Source organism: Tympanuchus pallidicinctus, unplaced genomic scaffold, assembly GCF_026119805.1.
Source record: "Tympanuchus pallidicinctus isolate F22 unplaced genomic scaffold, pur_lepc_1.0 scaffold6, whole genome shotgun sequence".
Classification (NCBI taxonomy): Eukaryota; Metazoa; Chordata; class Aves; order Galliformes; family Phasianidae; genus Tympanuchus; species Tympanuchus pallidicinctus.
In genome coordinates, this window is record NW_026294780.1 from 21,079,119 (window position 1) to 21,097,699 (window position 18,581).

The 18,581-nt window shown below is 44.1% G+C and overlaps 1 protein-coding gene and 1 long non-coding RNA gene across 2 annotated transcripts in view; one reads left to right on the forward strand and one right to left on the reverse strand.

Moving 5' to 3' along the window:
• The window catches only part of LOC128071612 (uncharacterized), a 679,004-nt gene that overhangs the window by 80,394 nt on the left and 580,029 nt on the right, over nt 1–18,581 (forward strand). The gene's annotated exons all lie outside the window — the stretch shown is intronic.
• Nucleotides 3,854–7,847, reverse strand: LOC128071600 (dedicator of cytokinesis protein 9-like). The gene is made up of 4 exons (XM_052664503.1): nt 7,711–7,847; nt 7,352–7,567; nt 5,425–5,482; nt 3,854–4,014 (listed from the first exon to the last, which is right to left on the reverse strand). The coding sequence occupies exons 2-4, from the start codon at nt 7,508–7,510 to the stop codon at nt 3,869–3,871; spliced, it is 363 nt and encodes a 120-aa protein (XP_052520463.1). The 5' UTR covers nt 7,511–7,567; nt 7,711–7,847; the 3' UTR covers nt 3,854–3,868.

Below are 18,581 nucleotides of genomic sequence, written 5' to 3' on the forward strand. Positions count from 1 at the left end.
GGGCGGCCGGGATTTAAGGCGGCTCTGCGGGGCCCCCGCCCCGGCCGGTCCCGGCGCCGCCCGCAGCCGCGCAGGTGCGGGAGGGGCGCGGGGCGGCTGTTGGAGGTGTCCGCCCTCGGCCCGGAGCCGTTCCGAGGTGGAGGCAGCTCTGTGCTTGCTGCCGGGTTTGTCCGGGCGAGGGTTTGGGGACTTTGTTTAATTACTGCGGGCTTTGTTGTTGATGATTTTGTTTCGTTGGGTTTTGAGTAGATTAGGAAAGCCGCACAGTGCCGAGGTTTGAATGCGTTGAGAGCACGGGAACGGCAAACATCAGTCGGTGGTGCCAAAAGAGAAATTCCACCTGCAGGAAGCATGGAACCCTTTGATGCTTGTTGCTGTTACGAGACACGGCTTTATGCAATCGCTCTGCTGGCCTCCTGCAGCACGCACTTAATGATTACCTGGCTGCTGCTGGCCAGGTCGGTTTCTTCTCAGGTAATAATGAGGAGCACCTGCAGCCCACACTTAATTCAGACATACAGAAGGCTTCTCTGACCCTGATGGAGAGCTCAATGTGGATTGCTGATGTTGCTTTGCATGGGGGGTAGTTTGCTTGGAGGAGCACTACCCCCCATCAGTTACCACTGACTCCTAATGTTTTTGACACAGAACCATTAGCATTGAGGGCACCTTAAAAAGCCGTGTAGTCCGGTTCCCCTGCAGTGAACAGGGACATGCACAGCTAAATCAGCTCGCCTGTGCCATTGAGCACCACACTCTGGACTCAATCCTGCAGCTGGTTCTTTGCCCATTGAACAGTCCTGCCATCAAATCCATATCTGTCCAGTTTGGGGAGAAGAATGTTGTGTTGTACTGTGTCAGAGGCCTTACTGAAGTTCAGATGGATGGTCAGTGTCTCTTCCCTTCACAGCGTCTTAAAAAGCCACTGTGTTGGTCAAGCAGGATTTGCCCTTGGTGAAGCCATGCTGGTTCTCCTGTGTCACCTCTCTGTCTTCCATCCTTTCTTTCATTCAGCTGAAGAAAGAGCGTATGGTTATAGCAGACTTACAGCACGTACACTTGTAAGAAGCAGCTTATGCTGTAGAAAGAGAAGCATACTGGATGTGCCTGCCTGCAATGCACACCCAGCAGCACAGCAGGCAGTGAGTCCCTGCTGAGGTCGGTCTGGCCAACAAGCAGTCCAAAACACAGCGACTAATGCCAGTGTTTCTCCCATGCAGAAGTCACTGAGGTGCTTCTACCGTTGTTGAGCTGTTAGAGTAGGAAGACGAGATTTCTCCCCTGAGAACTAGATTTGGCCATTTAGCCTCTTCTCCTTGTATAAGCCATGGTGGTGGACAGGAATGTGGGTTTGTTCCCAAGCACATCCTATATAAACTGTGTGCGTTTTGTGAAAGTAAACAGTAGGCCTCAAGTGCCTGGATGGCTCCTAGAAGGAGACATCCAAGTGAGAAGCATCCATGAGAGAGACTGCAAGCTTTCCCAGCAGTTTGAGATAAATGCTACGTGGGTCACATCGGCTTCCTCTCCTGTTATCTCTCAGAACTGAAGGACTCTCTTAAACCAAACGTAAAAAACTGTCACACAAATACCCTAAAAATGAAAACAGAGAATTATTTCTGATGAGTACAAATGTTTTAATTCACCCCACAAAGGTAGAGTTCCAAACAATTCCTTCACGGGAGCTTCTGGACTGGTCCGTTTGCATCCAGAAAGCTGATGCACTAAGGATGATGTTTGTGGGAGCTTTTTGTCACCGTCCCACTGACAGGAGCAGAAGCTGAGCACAGAGGATTTGGAGTTCCTTCTTGGGTCCATTTCATAGGAGAGCTGAGAAGACAGCAGGACTACTAACAGCAAATGCTCCTCAGAGATAGAGCTTCACCTTGTTTCTGTAAAGCTTTGTACTTGGAGGAAGCACGGTGCATTTTCAAGGCATAACAGAGAACTTGGGGAGCCTAACTTCAAACAGTTAAGCTACATGTGGTGATCAGAAAGAACGGTATGTGACTTCTGACTTCTGTAAACTGGGCAGGTTAAAACTATGAATTATTCCAAGAATGTGTCCTAGCACATGTCTGCTTATATCAGATTGCTGAATGAAGCAGTCAGGCTATGTGGCCAAAATCTGTCTTGTAAAAGCCTCAAGAGCAATCAGTGACAAGTACAGAAGCACAAGGACTTGCACATATTTACTTCACCACTCTCTTGCTCCTGGAAATACCCTAGGTAGGAAATTACTAATTACTCTATGCAGCATGAGCTTCCTTTCAGCACCCTCGGTCCAGTTGGGTCCTTGTATGGACTCAGATATGAACAATCCAAATCGCTTATTACAGGTTCTCACAAAACTGATACACATTTACAAGTTTCCTTTTTTAGCATTCTGTCCTCCTTTACAACTTTTAACCGTTGTTTTTTTTTTAATTAACAAACCGTTACCACGCTATAAAATAATAGCACTAATTATATTAATAACATAATCATCATAACTCAATCAAAGCCTTGATTGATAACACTCTAAACATAAAAGTTAAGTAGGAGGTTACGATTTTTTGAGTCAGTGTGGATGCACTCATACAGGCATTTATTTTAGACAATTCCATAAGTGGGAAATGGAAACTTTCTAAGCTAATTTGTTATTACTTATTGACTCCAGAGAGATGGCAAACTGCCGAAATGGCAGAGGAGGTACAAGGTGCATTCTGGTGGTGGATGTGAAAGGCAGTGACAGCAGGGCGTCCCCTGCTTCAAAGATCACTTTTCCTTTCTCACCCATCGCAGACTCTCCTGCTTTTATTCTTCTCAAGGTCTGCGAGGTTTTTTCCACTTGTGCTTCGCATCTGCATGGCCAGCGCATGATACAGAGCCCAGGTGGAACACCAGCTCATAAAACAGAACCACTGAATTAGATCTCTCTACAAAACAAAGTACAGAAAGCTATTTACAGCTACAGTTGCTTACTCCCATTGTTTCTTGCTTTACCATTAGCTCCACTTTTTATTTAATTCATAAGCTTTTTCTTGTTGACCAGTAGCTCGTACTACTGCTACAGAAATCATCTATGGGTAGTAATCTGGATGCAGCACAGAGGGGGAGGCACCCACATCTACCAGAAAACAAATGTTTTTACCCTGCTGTGTGCACACTGCATTCAGTCCACTGGGGGCAAAACTCATCCTGGGTCCTTCAAGGTCCTGCTCTAATGCAACTGCTACTGTTCTTCCCAATGTCTTTCTTTCATTACAATCCCTGTTTCCCTCATTTAATTTGTCCAAGTCCCGTGCTTCAATTCCTTTAGCATGTATGTTATGAGGAGAAAATAAAGACATTTTTGCTTGGACTAGCAAAAGACCTTCAGAGGTATAAAAAAAAAACAAAAACAAACAGGCAAGTCTACAATTTTTGTCTTACAACAATAGGGCAAAGTAGTACCAGAACTTGGGAGTAAAAGGTCAAGGCTTAAAACCACTATGTCTATTGCTCCTCAATCTGCTGCAGTGTGTTCAATTTGCAGACAAATAATTTTGTCATACACCTTCATCATACACAAATGAGAACACAAAATATTTTTTGTTGTGCAATTATGGTTATACAACGCTGATCTTTTGTTCAACTCAGTTTCTGCAACCAGTTGTCTGTCCCTCACTCCCTCAACTATGCTAGCAAATACACAGCATGATCACAGCAGTGTCTTTATGCTGATGCTTCATGTAAAACATACGCATGTAGTAAATTCCCTAGAACCTGGACAGCTCGGAGAATAATCCTATTTATTTATTTGTTTTCTATTAGGATAAGAATGGTGGCAAAGAAGGTGATAGCAGTCAATCTCAGAAACACAACACCTGGAAAAACAAATGGCGCTTTAATGTGCATCAGTTCTTACATGCTGATGTTTACTTACTTCGTTGAAGTGAACATCTTGCATCCCGACATCCTCCATCATTGAAGCTTCTTCATCTATATTGGGTGTGATTACTCTGAAGGCAATACAGCCTTGCCTAAACATCCCTATCATTGAAAAAGAAAACCAGACACATTCACTTAAACGCTGGCAAAATACCTTCCTCTTGCAGAGTAACATTAGGCCATTTTGTGACGCTGGATAAGTCAGAAGCTGTATTTAAATACACTTACTACCAAAACAATAGAAGAAAACACAGCTTCTCACTGTATGATTAAAAGAGCAGAGCTCATCTTAAGTAGAAATCGTTTTTTTAGACAAGCATGTTGACGTTTGCATTCTGACCTACAAAACTATGCAGTGTATGAATCTTCCTATTTTAGCTAAGAATTGTGTCCAATCTCTCCCACCCCAAAGCCTACGGTAACTAAGTTCACTTCTACAGTATTTCATAACACTGATCACGCAAGAACTGTGCAAGAACAAGCCCTGGCATATCCAAGTCTCCAGTCTGAACACTGTGCATAGACTGATGTGAACTACACAAGATAGTCAGAGGATGGCTGCACAGATTAGTCAGGGGTAGATACAGAAAGTCGGCCTAGAAATAAGCAAAAAAATATATCAATCTAACTCCCTTAACTGAAATATATATTCACCAAGAATTGGTTTTAGAATATTCTAAAGTGAAACCTACCTCTTTTACCCATTCTGTGTAAGTTTTTTTTATTATATCAGATTGCTGAATGAAGCAGTCAGGCTATGTGGCCAAAATCTGTCTTGTAAAAGCCTCAAGAGCAATCAGTGACAAGTACAGAAGCACAAGGACTTGCACATATTTACTTCACCACTCGTTCCTAGAAGGATTCTTTCTCCTCACTCATGGGAGTTGTACAACCAGCGGCTTCACTGAATGACTGCCTCAAAGGCACGTTTATGTCTTGCTCCTGGAAATGCCATAGGTAGGACTGACTCCAAATTACTAACAGGAAGTAATTTCCATGTGACAGGAGACAAGAATAGTAAGTCACCCAAAGAACCCAAAGCAAGTATATAAAGATTATCACTTGTTATGGGTTTTGTTAGACTTGCAGTACTTGGAACTGTAACTTAAGACAACAGAGTTTCAGATTTGGTCACAGAGGAGCTTCTCAAATCACTGGAGAAGGGGAAATAGCCTATATGTGAATAAGCATCCTGTAAGAGGCAAAAAAATAATGAGAGACCTGAGAAATTACTTAACAAATAAGAATATTCATTGATAGAGTTGCTTAGAAAGGGTCTAACCAGGTATTAGCAACTGTTGTATTAAATTAAAAGCTTTTCCCTTCCTGAAAGTTCTGTTTTAGCTTCAGCTAAAATGCTGGTTCTTAAACATGTAAATATGCTGCTGTAAGCTTGCTATTCACTCAAGTCAGAATTTTTTGCCTACAGCTTCCTCAGGGAAACCACTGCTATTCCTACACATAATGAATAAAACAACCAACCCACATGTAAGTAGGACTTCAAAATCATACCTTTCCGTGTGAGATATTCTGCAACCAGTGCTGCTACATGAACATAGCACATTGCTGCCTAAAAGCAAGAACAGGAACACTTTTGTAAATTGCAGTCATCATGCAAAACTGAAAACTAAGTATTTATGAAGAGCTCTAGACTGGAATAATTTCTTAGGTTTTCCTTGTTTGCTGCTTTGAAGATGATAACTTGTGTAAGAATTCTCCTCCTCACTTACACAGAACAGTTACTGTGCAAGGGCCTCCCTTATCACCAGAGCATTGAGTAGCACTCAGTTGGAGGCTGCCCACTGTTCACAAGCTAATGACTTCCATGCTGTAATAACACCAGGTAAATTTCCTTCAGGGATGTATTGGAAGGAATTTGCTTGGTACGATCTAGAAAACTAAATAAAAGGGGCAGAGTTGTCTACAAACATGAGATGTTTTTATTAAATTGGCACTGATCACTTTTCTTCGAGGAAAGGACAAAAAAGATTCAAGATTCAGCAAAATGTTTACCTATGGAAGCTGAAAAATCTCTGGCTCTGGAGCTGAAGAAAAAATGTAAGTAACTGCCAGAGATTCTCTCTAATTCATACTTCGCATGGCACTGGACTTGATGATGTACAGGGGTTTTTCTCTAGCTGTACAGTCAAATATTCCATATTTTCAATAAAAATCAGTCATTTCCTCAGGTCTGTTTTTAAAAAAACTAGACTGAAAGAGCTGGACCTGCTTCCATCAAAACGTAAACTACTGACAGAGGACTCTATACGTCTTCTGCATAGCTACTAGGCAGAATAAAAGAATATCAGCAATGAGACGTAAGGCAGCAGCGATGATTTCTCGGAGGTACTTGCTTACATGGTAGTGAAATAGATACGTTTATGAAATTTGGTGATACGATACAACATGATTTGTTTTCAGATGGAACAAACTTCCAGAAAGAAACAACATCAATTCTGTATGCTGATATAATGGCTATGCATCAAGGCATACAGTACAAAAAAGACAGGGATCTCTTGGAAAGAGTCCAGCGGAGGGCCACAAAGATGGTGAAGGGCCTGGAGCATCTCTCCTATGAGGAAAGGCTGAGTGAACTGGGTCTGTTCAGCCTTGAGAAAAGAAGACTGAGAGGGGACCTGATCCAGGTCTATAAATATCTAAGGTGTGGGGGGCAGAGTGGCGAGGCCGGACTGTTTTCAGTATTGTGTGGAGACAGGACAAGGGGAAATGGCTGGAAACTGCAGCATACGAAGTTCCACACAAATGTGCGCAGGAACTTCTTTACAGTGAGGTGACGGAGCACTGGAACAGGCTGCCAGGGAGGTGGTGGAGTCTCCTTCTCTGGAGATGTTCAAGACCTGCCTGGATGCCGACCTGTGCGACCTGCTGTAGGGAACCTGCTTTGGCAGGGGGGTTGGACTCAATGATCTCTGGATTCTGTGATTCTGTGAAGGCATACAAGAATCCCAACTCTCTTTTCTCCCTTTTGCTAGAATTAAAACAGCACAGAGAAATCAATCAGCTTTCTGTTTTCAAGCAACAAAACTGCTGTTCAACAATTTTAAGAGTATCAGGAGTTTTTCTGGTAAGCTTTCTGGAAGAACATTAAGATAATTCTGTAAAGGCAACCAGAGAGGAATTCAAGGCAGAGCTTCAAAGTGTTTTAGGCAACTGATAACTGAAGAATATTAGTAAGCAGAAGGCCTGATTCTTCATTCTTCATCTTAACTGCTAGAGCATTCAAACATATTCCATACCTTAATAATCAGAACTGGCTTAAAGAAGATATCAGCCAGTGAAATTAATCAACCATTCAAAATTAAAAATCATTATTATGCAGTAGCATTCACACAATGTATTTGCAATTTCAAGAAAGTTAAGCGTAAAGTTATTAATAAATTTATTGATATAAATTCATTAAGTCTGATCTTTCTCTCACCTCTGAAAGATCCCCATTTTTAACATGGATCCTTGCCATGCTGTCCAACCACGTCTTCCTTAGCTCAGGTGTACTAGCGTAAGACTTTGCCAAACTGTACTGGAGGTCTACAAGCATTTCGGGATCGTTCTCATGCTCCTTCATCTGAGCTGTAGCCATCAGTACTGTACGAATACGTTTTGTTAAATCCTTTACATCAGAAGGGAACGTAGTGTGCTAAAACACAGAAAACTTGGTTTAACTACTGCCTTTATCTATTGCTCGCCTAACAGAAGAAGTTAAAATGTCATTGCAAAAGGCGCTGTGGAAAAGTTTTCAAGCCGCCTTTCTACGGTATAGAAAGAAGAATAAAGCCAGACCTTAATAATTTTGTCGTGATTGGCACAATTATTGATGATGGACAGGGACTGCTGAAATCTAGTTCCTCCAATTCCAACAACATCAGCAATTAACTGGCTTACTGAAATAATAACCTTGACAGAAACAAATGTCTAGTTAGTGCGTGCATACTTGGTGAAATGCACCTATGATGCAACTACAAAGAAAGTTTTGCTCTTTTAAATAGAAAGATTATAGCTTGAAGTCAAATGCTATTTGACGGACTCTCCCCTGCATAGTATTACTGAGACATTGAATAATACAAGCATAATTGAGGTTTAATGAGATATTTCTACCATTGCATTGATCCTGCTTATAAAGAAAGTGCTGTTAAGTGATGAATGTTTCATACAAGAAGAGATCAAGTTCAACATACAAGCCTGCACCTGAGCGCATCCAAATATCGATTATGGTACTGGCATAGAAAATACAGTTTTACCACTCATATTAAGTAGATACTACAGTTTCCAGAAATACTTTCAGAAAGTTAGTTCTGTAAACTGGGCAGGTTAAAACTATGAATTATTCCAAGAATGTGTCCTAGCACAAACATCTTGGCTGTATGGGCGGACATTTTAATTGATAGGTATCTCACTTTGTCATTAATTAAATGCCACAAAGTAGAGCTCAGGGAGAGGGTTTGAGTACAATTGTTGGTACAATTGTTTTCTTGAAGCCCTGGCAGAGAAATGGGAGGAGGAGACTTGGGTCAAATGGAAAAGTTGATAACAACTACTGGTTATTTAAAGACCGAGAACCTGAGCTACGAGTGAAGATTAAAAAAAAACAACAAATTAATGTTTGTTTAAGAGTCTGTGTATTTAAAATCTCTTGGCAGATGTTTTTGGCTCAGTATTTCAAACTGGAAGAATAGTAGTAAGCATAAAGAAACTGCAAACCTGCAGCTCGTCACTGAGTAGCTATTATTGTGCAGAAAGGTGGAAACTGATTCGGGTAATGCATTAATTGAATATGAACAGAAACTGACGATTTTCCTTCCATATCCACATTTTCTTTGGGCTTTGCAGTGGCTACAGGCAAGCATTGGTTGCTTGTCAGTAACTACCCCTCCCAGGAGAAGTTTATCATCACATTCTAGATTGTGAACCCAAGGTTTGATTTGTAATCAGATGGTGCATAGAAAAGCTTTACAGAAGGTACCTAACCTTCCTGTTGTAATCAAGGCATCCTACTAAAAACATGAACATTCAGATAAGGAAGAATACAATATGAGCTCACCCTGACCTTTCCTGTAACGCTGCATCATTTCATTTCTTGAAGATAAGACGTGCTGGTAGGGTGAATGTGAAAGGTGAGATGGGCCCCACAGGTGAAAGTAAAAAGGCAAGAAGGCTTCACAGTGACTGAGAATAAGGGGGGATGAAGGGGAATAGTTAGTTTATAGAAGCAGATATGTAGAGCTTGTTAGAAAATAAGGGATGGCAGACGCTGTGACTGAGACAGTGAGGGGGATGGAGGCCATAAAGATAAGGGTTTGAGGACAGCCCAAGGACATTTGGCAGGGAGGTGATTAGATGTCCACAGGGCAAGAAGAAACCGGTGTGGGGGGATGCCCCCCCAAAAGGCCAGGAGTTTATAGTGAAAACAGTCAGAAGCGGATCTATACCCCTTGCACCCAGTGTCCACACAGCACTGAATAAAACCGTACCTGCTTTGTAATCTTACTTGGGTTACAGAGTTTGATTCCACACACCAGTTTGGCACCCCAGATGGGACCCCCTCTGCCCGACTGCAGGACCAGTTGAGAAGAGGGACGCCTTAGGTGCACCCCAAGATTTCTCGGAAGGACTCCCCTTCCTCATCCGATCAGTGCAGGAGCAAAGGACCATCCATCAGTGGACCAGGTATGTGCATGGAATGAGCGGACCCATAAGCTGTATGGAGAGGTCCTACGCAGGGTAGAGTCTTGCTGCTGCCCCTGGGAAGTGAGCTCACAGGTTTGGTAGGTTGCCGGCTGGGGTGGGCAGACTCTGGTGAGCAGCTCCTTGGGGAGCACCCACAAATGGACCTTGTAAGCTGTACGTGAAATAAGGGGACAAGATGTAGTGGGTATCCTGTTAAATGGTTATCTTGGTTCTCTTGGCTGTGATAACAGGAGCTACAGGTTATATAATTGCTATTACCATCTGTTGTAAATATTTGGTACCGTGTATCTGAATTAATACCATCAGAATATTTGGGATATCCTCTGAGAAAATTAGGACTACGAACTAAGAAATTTCAAACTTACATTTTGACTAAGGCAGTACTGTGTGAGTGTGGGGAGATTGAGACATAGCTGAGCTACGAAGTGAGAGCAGAGTCCTGATCCACTGTTTTGTTTTCCTGTGAGGGAAGCGGCCAGAGATGGATGAAGCAAAAGTTGTTTTGTTCTCTGTGTTATTTGTTAACATACATATTTTGTCCATTTAAATGAAATGAGATTGGGATGATGATGGAAATACATATGTTATAGATCATTGTAAAGGAAGATGGAGGGAAGGTTGGGCCCTGGAGGGAGGCAGAGAGAGAAGGATCCTGAGGATAAATTGTACTGATTATTGTCACTGTCTTTGTTGTTGTTAAATGTTTATGTCGTGAAAGTGTTACCTACGAGGCTGTTATGAAACACGGGGTGTTGGCTCACTGAGTTGGCTCTCAACTATGGCTCACTGGAGAAACATTGCTGGGGAGCCAGAGGGGGAATATTGAATAAGAAACCAGAACATAAATGGAATAATGGGACCAGTTTTATAACTGAGTACCCTAATCGTGAGAGACCAAGTGCTGGGTGTTTGTGGAAGTTGAAGAACTGTACGGTTTGGTTAGTGGATTTTGAAAGGAACGGGACAAACTGTTTTGATGTATAAGAAAGGTAATTGTTAGTGGTATACAGAAATAGAATTGAGGGTATGTAGAAGTGTAACTCAGGGTACAAATAGTGGAATAACGTACAAAGGAAAAAGGGTTAAAGAGAAAGTGAGTTTATCTGTGCTGGCATGAGAGCAACCCCCCTGCACTGCTCCCCTGAGAGTAGAACTTGGTGTGAGAGAGTAAGCTGCAGATGGAGAGTGCTGCTGTAAATAACATTACTTGCAAAGGGGGAGGCGGAGAGGATAGGGCACTGAAAGTGAAAATAGCCTCTGTAGAGATCTAGGAAACCCAAAATCCCAGTGTTAGCACTAGAAGCCTCTGGAGATGAGGAGGAGAAACTGAAATAAGATGTTAGTAGTTTATGTAATGATGAGAGTTTGGAAAGTGAAAAGTTTGGAAGGGACACAGGCTGAGGAAGGCAAAAATGAGCAAGGAGTGATAAGGATGTCAGAACCGAAGAGAGGGGAGCACGATAAAGAGGTTTATCTTTTGGTGGATACGGGTGCCTCCTAGCACCCATAGGTGATTTTGTAACAGTAGTAGGAGCTAATGCCCAATAAGAAAAGGCTTACTTTGGGGATCAATTCATAGAATCACAGAATCACAGAATCACAAGGTTGTGACTTGTGACAGTCCAGACGGAGGAGAAGCTCTCTGACTGTGTCCACTGGCATCGTTGGGGGCATATTCTGAGCAGCATCCCAGACTTCCAGATCGGGGCATAAAAAGCCCAGAGGATAACTGGCCTGGCTGTTAAAGGCAGATGTAAAGAAGGCATTGAGGACCTCAGCCCTCTCCTTGTCCTCAGTGACCACATTCCCTGCTGCATCAAGTATAGGATGAGAATTATCTTTGGTTCTTCTTTTGCCAGTGATATATTTATAAAAGGATTTTTTTATTGTCTTTTACTGCAGAGGCCAACCTGAGTTCAAGTTGGGCTTTTGCATCCTAACTTCCTCCCTGCATACCTTAGCTACTTCTTTGTAATCTCCCCAAGTAGCCTGTCCCTTCTTCCAGAGGACGTAGACTCTCTTTTTCTCCCTGAGTCTCAACAGTAATTCCTGGCTCATCCACACTGGTTGTCTTCCCCTACAGCTCACCTTACGACACTCAGGGACAGCCTGTTCTTGTGCCTTTAAGATTTCTGTCTTGAGGAGCGTCCAGGCTTCCTGGGCCCCTTTACCCTTGAGAAGTGACTCCCAGGGGATCTGCGCTACAAGTGCCCTGAACAGATCAAAGTCCACCCTCTGGAAGTTCAAGAAGGTAGTTTTGCTGATCACTCTTTTGACATCCCCAAGAATGGAGAACATTTCTATTTTAATTCTACAGAATTCTACACTTCTGTGTTCACTCTGCCCAAGACGGTCCTCAGCCTTCACTTCTCCCACCAGTCCTTCTCTGTTAGTGAAGACCAGGTCCATCAGGGCACTGCCCCTGGTAGGCTCTCCTACCAGTTGCGTAAGGAAGCAATCTTCCACACAATCTAGAAACCTCCTGGACTGCTTCCTCTGTGCTATATTATATTTCCAACATATATCAGGGAAGTTGAAGTCTCCCATCAGAACAAGTGCTGGCGATTGCGTGACTTCCGTGAGCTTCTCATAGAATGCCTCATCCAACTCTTTATCCTGAGTAGGCGGTCTATAACAGACCCCCACCAAGATGCTGCCCCTACAGGCCTCCCCCCTGATCCTTACCCACAGACACTCCACTCCATCATTCCCAACCCCAAGCTCTTCAAACTCAAGACAGTCTTTAATACAAAGGGCCACACCACCACCCTTCTTCCCTCGTCTATCCCTTCTGAAGAGCTTGTAGCCATCTAGCTCAGCACTCCAGTCATGGGAGTGGTCCCACCGTGTTTCAGAAATAGCAACAAGGTCATAATTAGCCCGATTCACAATCACTTCCAACTCTAACCATGATGGCACCTCCGCTGGTGTTCCCTTCCTGAGGGAATGTGAGGGGCAGCTGTTCTGAACTGAAAAGGGGAAGTGCAGAGCTACATGGAAAACACCATTTCAAGGAGGTGCTGAAGGCCTTGATTGCAAGCTTGGAGATTCCAGCCTTGAAATATCCCTGCAGTCTGGCCCTCAGCCTGCAATGCTGACAACCAGCAGACATGGTAAGCGCACACTGTGCTGTGTTTGGGTGCTGCACCAGGAGAGCAGTTGGGCAAGCAGAAATGCACGGTGATCCCAAAGCTGCTGCTGAGCCCTACCAGCCCTGGGGCAATGCCCTGCTGGGCCAGTGGAGCCTGGTGTGCCAGTGAGGGCACTCCCAGCAGCAGCGTGGGGCAGGCAAACAGGAGAGCTGGCTGAGTGTGAAGGGCGGCTGGTGAGTGAGGGAAGTAGGGCACAGCAGGGGAATTCCTAACTCCAAGGCTTGATGGTTCCTTCCTACTGCAGAGAAACAGGCAGCCTTGAAACCTGGTAATAGATTTAAGAAAAAAAAGACAAACAAAAGTGTAGGTATCCTGCACTGGTTTGGAGTTCAAGCCTTTCCCTGTACAGTGTGTCACCAAGGGCAGCGCAGGTTTGCTGAGTGTCATTTGAAGCATACCAAAATCTGTAATGCAGCTCTTCATTGAATAGTTTGTTCACTTTGTACTTCCACAACGATATTTTTCTTCCAAAACTTTGGATTCATGTTGAGACCGGATATCTCCGAGTGAACGTTTGGGCTTTTCAAGGCATCATATCTGCTAAAGTTTTATCTTCAGCATGTTTTTAAGCAAACTGTACCTAGATTTTTTTCCTAAGGATGGCACGTTGGAGTCCCAGCAGGGCAATAGCTGCAAATACAGGATGAACTATCTTGTAAACTTATGCAACCAGTCCTACAAAATGAATCATGGTGTTGACAGAAAAATGCAAGGACAAATGTCATCTCTTGATCAACCTGTGTTTTGACTCAAGAGCACGTTAAAGACTTACAGAATCATAGCATGGCTTGGGATGGAAGGGACCTCAAAGATCATCCAGTTCTAGCCCCCTGTCACAGGCAGGATTGCCAGCTTCCATTCAGCCTGGTCTTGAACACCTCCAGGAATGGGACATGCACAGCTTCTGTGGGCAGCCTATGCCATATACCTCACTGCCCTCTGTGTGAACAATTTCTTCCTATGGACTAGAAGTGACCCAAGAATTAGGAACTGCTGTGATCCATCTTGGAGATATTTGCTAAAGATACTTTTTTCCACTTAAATCCTATAAGACTGGATGCTCGCTTTTTCAAGGGAAAACACCTGTGACACTGTACATGGTTTTTGGGGTGGGACTTTACACTTTGTATAATGCTTGTCCAAATTATAAAATAATACATTGCTCTTGATCTCAGTGGTTATATTCTTTTTTTCTTTGTTTTTTGTACTCCCTTGGGGCAAGTAATCTCCCTTGAGCAAGTAATAGGGATGGGATGCCTCTTCACCTTCCTACAGTTGGAAAGCCCAGGGTTTGCACTTGCTTGAAATTATTTACAGTTCCTGCTAAGCGCTCAGCCCGTATTCCCAATTAAGGGAAGGTGTTACTTTGAAGGAAAAAAAAGGCCAGCAAGAGCTTTTTGCTCCTTGCAAAGGCTTCTAAGTTAAACACTTCCAATTCAAAGGCAAGGTTAGGATACAACAGTACATAAACAACCTAAAATTACATCATGTTTGCATACAATATTTCATAATCTGTCCTGCATGTCAGCACGTTGTGGTGGCAAAAATGGCCAACAAATCAAATAGAAACACCAAATAATACCAAGGAAACAACATATAAATTGTGGTGCCGTAACAGTCACCTCATTTGGAGAACTCATATTTTGCAGTGCCACATAAGAGATTTGAAGGGACAAGTGAAGATTCGGGAGCCTCTGGAAGTTACTCAGACACCTGCAGCTGCCCACCCCTGGGCTCCATCTCACCTCATGGTTTGTTCTTCAAAGTGTCAGAGGTTACAGAGTTTGTAGTTCATTCTCTTCTACAGCTTTTTCTAAAGGAGTGAGCTTTACAGAATGGACTGTGGTGAGCCTGGTGGCCTCACATCCAGGCTATGGAAAAATCTTCTAAGATTTAAGATTGCCAAAAGTGTACAACGGATAGACTGTATACAGAAATATTTTTTATAAATGGAAACAATCCCTCATAACACAAAATCAATGCAAAGCAACATTTCCCAACAATTTATGTTGAAAAGTAAAGATAAGGCAGGGAAAAGGCATGCAAGCAGAATAAACAGTGCTGGTTTCATTTGACTGGGAGCTGCTGTAGAGCAGACCAGCCCTGTAGTGCTCTCGTACACAAACAAATGATTATAGCTGGCCCTGAGCAAAGCTCTTTAGCACGCTCCTAGCAAGGTACTGATAAAACTATAAAAATAAGCAGCCAAGAACAGAAAAGCAAGTTGTTAGGGAAAGGCCATAGGACACCTGGGCACTTCAGTAATGGGCTCTGCAACCACCAGCCAGCAACGCAGGGCGGCGTGAGCTGCACCGCTCACTTGGACTGGAGAGGCTGAGAATCAATTTGTGCATCAAAAGTTAATTCGGGTTTATCCCTGCAAAACTGCAGATGTTTCTGATGGAGCAAGTGCAAGTACAGAGCCCACTTGTATCTGACTTAATGCTGGAGTTAAGCATTAACATTCTGTCCAATTAGACAGAAACATTTGGCTGCCTCCCCCCCTTGAGACACAGTTATGTTTCATTATGTTGTATCTACAGGATGGGCCTGTAGGTACTGATCTCCTTTCTGATAAAATCGGGTTACCTATTTATTCTTGTTTCCCCAGACTACACCCTTTCCTCTACTTATTGGTGTATCCCAATGGGAGGCATCCGTGGGCATGTTCATCCTCCTGTAGAGAAAGATTAACCCTACCCTCTCTTTGAGAACTCTCTAAAAGTGATCAGAAAACAGAAAACATGGCCACAAGACAAGGTATCATCTTCATCCTCCTTTTCCGCTTATGTCTTGTTCCTCGAGAAACTCCACAGTTCCTGTTGGTCACGGGTTCTGCTAAATCCAGCTCCTTTTCCTACTGTTATCAGGTCACACAAACTCCCAAGGAGACCTCTTGGCCATTGCTGGTTTTGGTTTTTTTCCTGTGCTGCACACTCTGAGCATTCCTCTGTGTTTGACTTAGGAACAGCTGGCAGTGGGTATACGCTTGCCATTGGGAGCACTCAAATCAGTAGCCCTGGGCTGGCATCTGTGGTGTGCTGCACCTCGCACTCGGTTGGAACCATAGCTTTTTCACAGGCAAACACTGCTGACTGTTTTATTTTTCTGTAGTAGCCTCAGAGAGTTTGTGCAGAGTCACGTGCTGCCTCGATGAGGCTCCTGAATGATGCCCACCTTGTTACGTGGTGCCATCAGGGTTGTCAGTTAGATTGTGGTTGGATTCAATGATCTTTAAGGTCTTTTCCAACCTGAGCTATGATTCCACGATCAGCAGAGAGAACCAGCTCTGAGTGGGCCCTGGCAAACTGTAGCTGCAGGATGACTCCGGTAGGAAAGGACAGAGAGGAGATTTAGGACACCACTATGGTACAGATGTGCAGATAGGTTCAACATTTTGGTGTCTGGCTCACCTTACACATGATGCTCTGAACAACATCCTGGTAACAACCAAGAAATGTTCTGTCTGATGGCTTTTTTCCCAAGCCTGAGCACTGCTAGCATGTGCTCTGAAAGGAGCTGAACATGGCAAAGGCTTTGGCTAAACAGCTGATCTGTGGGAAGAACAATCACTTTTTGGCCAGACCAAGGAAATGGAGAAGTGTGAAAAAGGAGCATTCAGAGATGGGACCTTGCAGACGCACTGGTGAGCAGAAGGGCTGCAGGCAGTCTGCCTAGAGGAAGGCTTTATCCACAGGAAGCTGTGGCAGGAACGGGCAGACCAAGGATCAAGCAGGACCTCAGAAGACAACGGCTGAGAATGACCCAGCACTTGAGTGAGATTGTAAAGCTGAAAGGTTAGTCTGGGCAGAAGGGATCCGCTGCTTCTCACTTATCTCTTGTCCTTCACAGGGTGGGACACGCTTTGTAACTTCTGCTGTTAAGCAATGCAGCTGTATGCATTATGAAACTATTGCCACATTCTGCCAACAGGCACTGCTGCATTTTGTATCGGGGTGAAGGTGGAGTCACACAGACTGCTTTTAAAATGACTTGGGATTATGGAGTGCTATCAAACTGCCAGTTAGCTTTCATGGCAGTATGTGGATTTTATGTCTGACATATTGAGAGGCAGAAGGAATAGAAATGACAAAGTGTAGCCACTTCTTCATTCTGCGGCTCTGTTCTTTGTAGCTAAGAGGTTCTTGGGAGCCACAGCTTTGGTGAGGGGGAAGCTGAGTCTGAAGGATGGTCAGGAGGCTGGATGGCACTGTGACCGAAACCATAAATTTTCCTCTTCTTATATCACCCACAAGTATTTTAAATAAGATATCAATCAGTTATTGTTAAATCTCGGAGCTGGAAAGTTGTTCTGATGACAGCTGTGCATGTTAGCTGCATAAGCTGCATTAAAAAATGAAGGAAGGAAGATCTAAGGCAGTTTTTGGTCAAGAACTTGTAAGCTTCAAGGCGGTATAATGCATCCTGGTAGGAAAAGAGGGAGATTTGTTAATGCTTTAGTTTACATACAGCGTATAGCTAAGGATATAGTTAGGATTATGTGTATTAATACCTAAATAGAAAGGAGTAAACATTAACTACAATATAGAAACAAAGGAAGTAAACTTCATAAAAGGGCACTGAAACAAGTAGAACTAGAATGCTTTTAATCAGACATCATTAGAAAGAGGTGGCTGGAAGAGATCTCACAGCCCGTCCAGCCCCAACCCCGTGCTGTGGCAGGGCTGCCCCCACCAGCTCAGCTGCCCAGGCCGCATCCAACCTGGCCTTGAGCCTCCAGTGACGGGGAGCCACAGCTTCTCTGGGCAGCTGTGCCACACCTCAGCGCTCTCTGAGTCAAGAATGGTTTCCTGACATCCAACCTTCAGCTCCCCTCTTTTATCTAAAGCCATTCCCCCCTGTCCTATTGCTATCAGGTGGCTTTATAAGTTGGGCCCTCTCCTGTTTATAAGCTCCCTTCAAGTACTGGGAGGTCGCAGTGAGGCCTTCCTGCAGCCTTCCAGTCTCCAAGAGCAGACTCCTTGTAAATGAAACTGGATTTGGGAACTCCAGGTTCTAAGAATTTCTGTGCAGAACCTTGATTCTTTTAACAAGCTTTAGCTTCAGCTGACCGTGGACCTAAAAAAGACCATTAGCTGTGAGCGAGTGCTGCAGCCTCAGCTTTGTACCACACGTATTGCCACAGCTGGCGCAAAGAAGGGATTCAGTGATTACATCTGCTAACTGCAATGAATATCAGACAGAAGAGATGAGGACCTTTGGGACTGAGCACAAGTAGTGAATGCAGTGGAATGCTTGGCTGAACACGAGCCAGCAGTGTGCCCAGGTGGCCAAGAGGGCCAACAGCTTCCTGGCCTGCATTAGAAACAGTGTGGCCAGCAGCAGCAGGGAGGTGATCATCCCCCTGTACTCAGCACTGGTGTGAGTAGCAGCACAGGCCGCACCTTGAGTACTGTGTTCAGTTTTGGGCTCCTCACTACAAGAAAGACATTGAGGCCCTGGAGCGTGTCCAGAGAAGGGCAACGAAACTGGTGAGGGGTCTGGAGCACAAGTCTTATGAGGAGCAGCTGAGGGAGCTGGGATTGTTCAGTGTGGAGAAGAGGAGGCTCAGGGGAGACCTCACTGCACTCTACAACTTCCTGAAGGGAGGTTGTGGTGAAGAGGGATTTGGCCTCTTCTCCCAGGCAACAAACAGGACCCGAGGAAATGGCCTCAAGTTGTACCAGAGGAGGTTTAGGTTGGACATAAGGAAGAACTTTTCCTCTCAGAGAGTGGTCAGGCACTGCAATGGCTGCCCAGGGAGGTGGTGGAGTCGCCATCCCTGGCAGTGTTCAAGAGGTGCCTGGATGACGT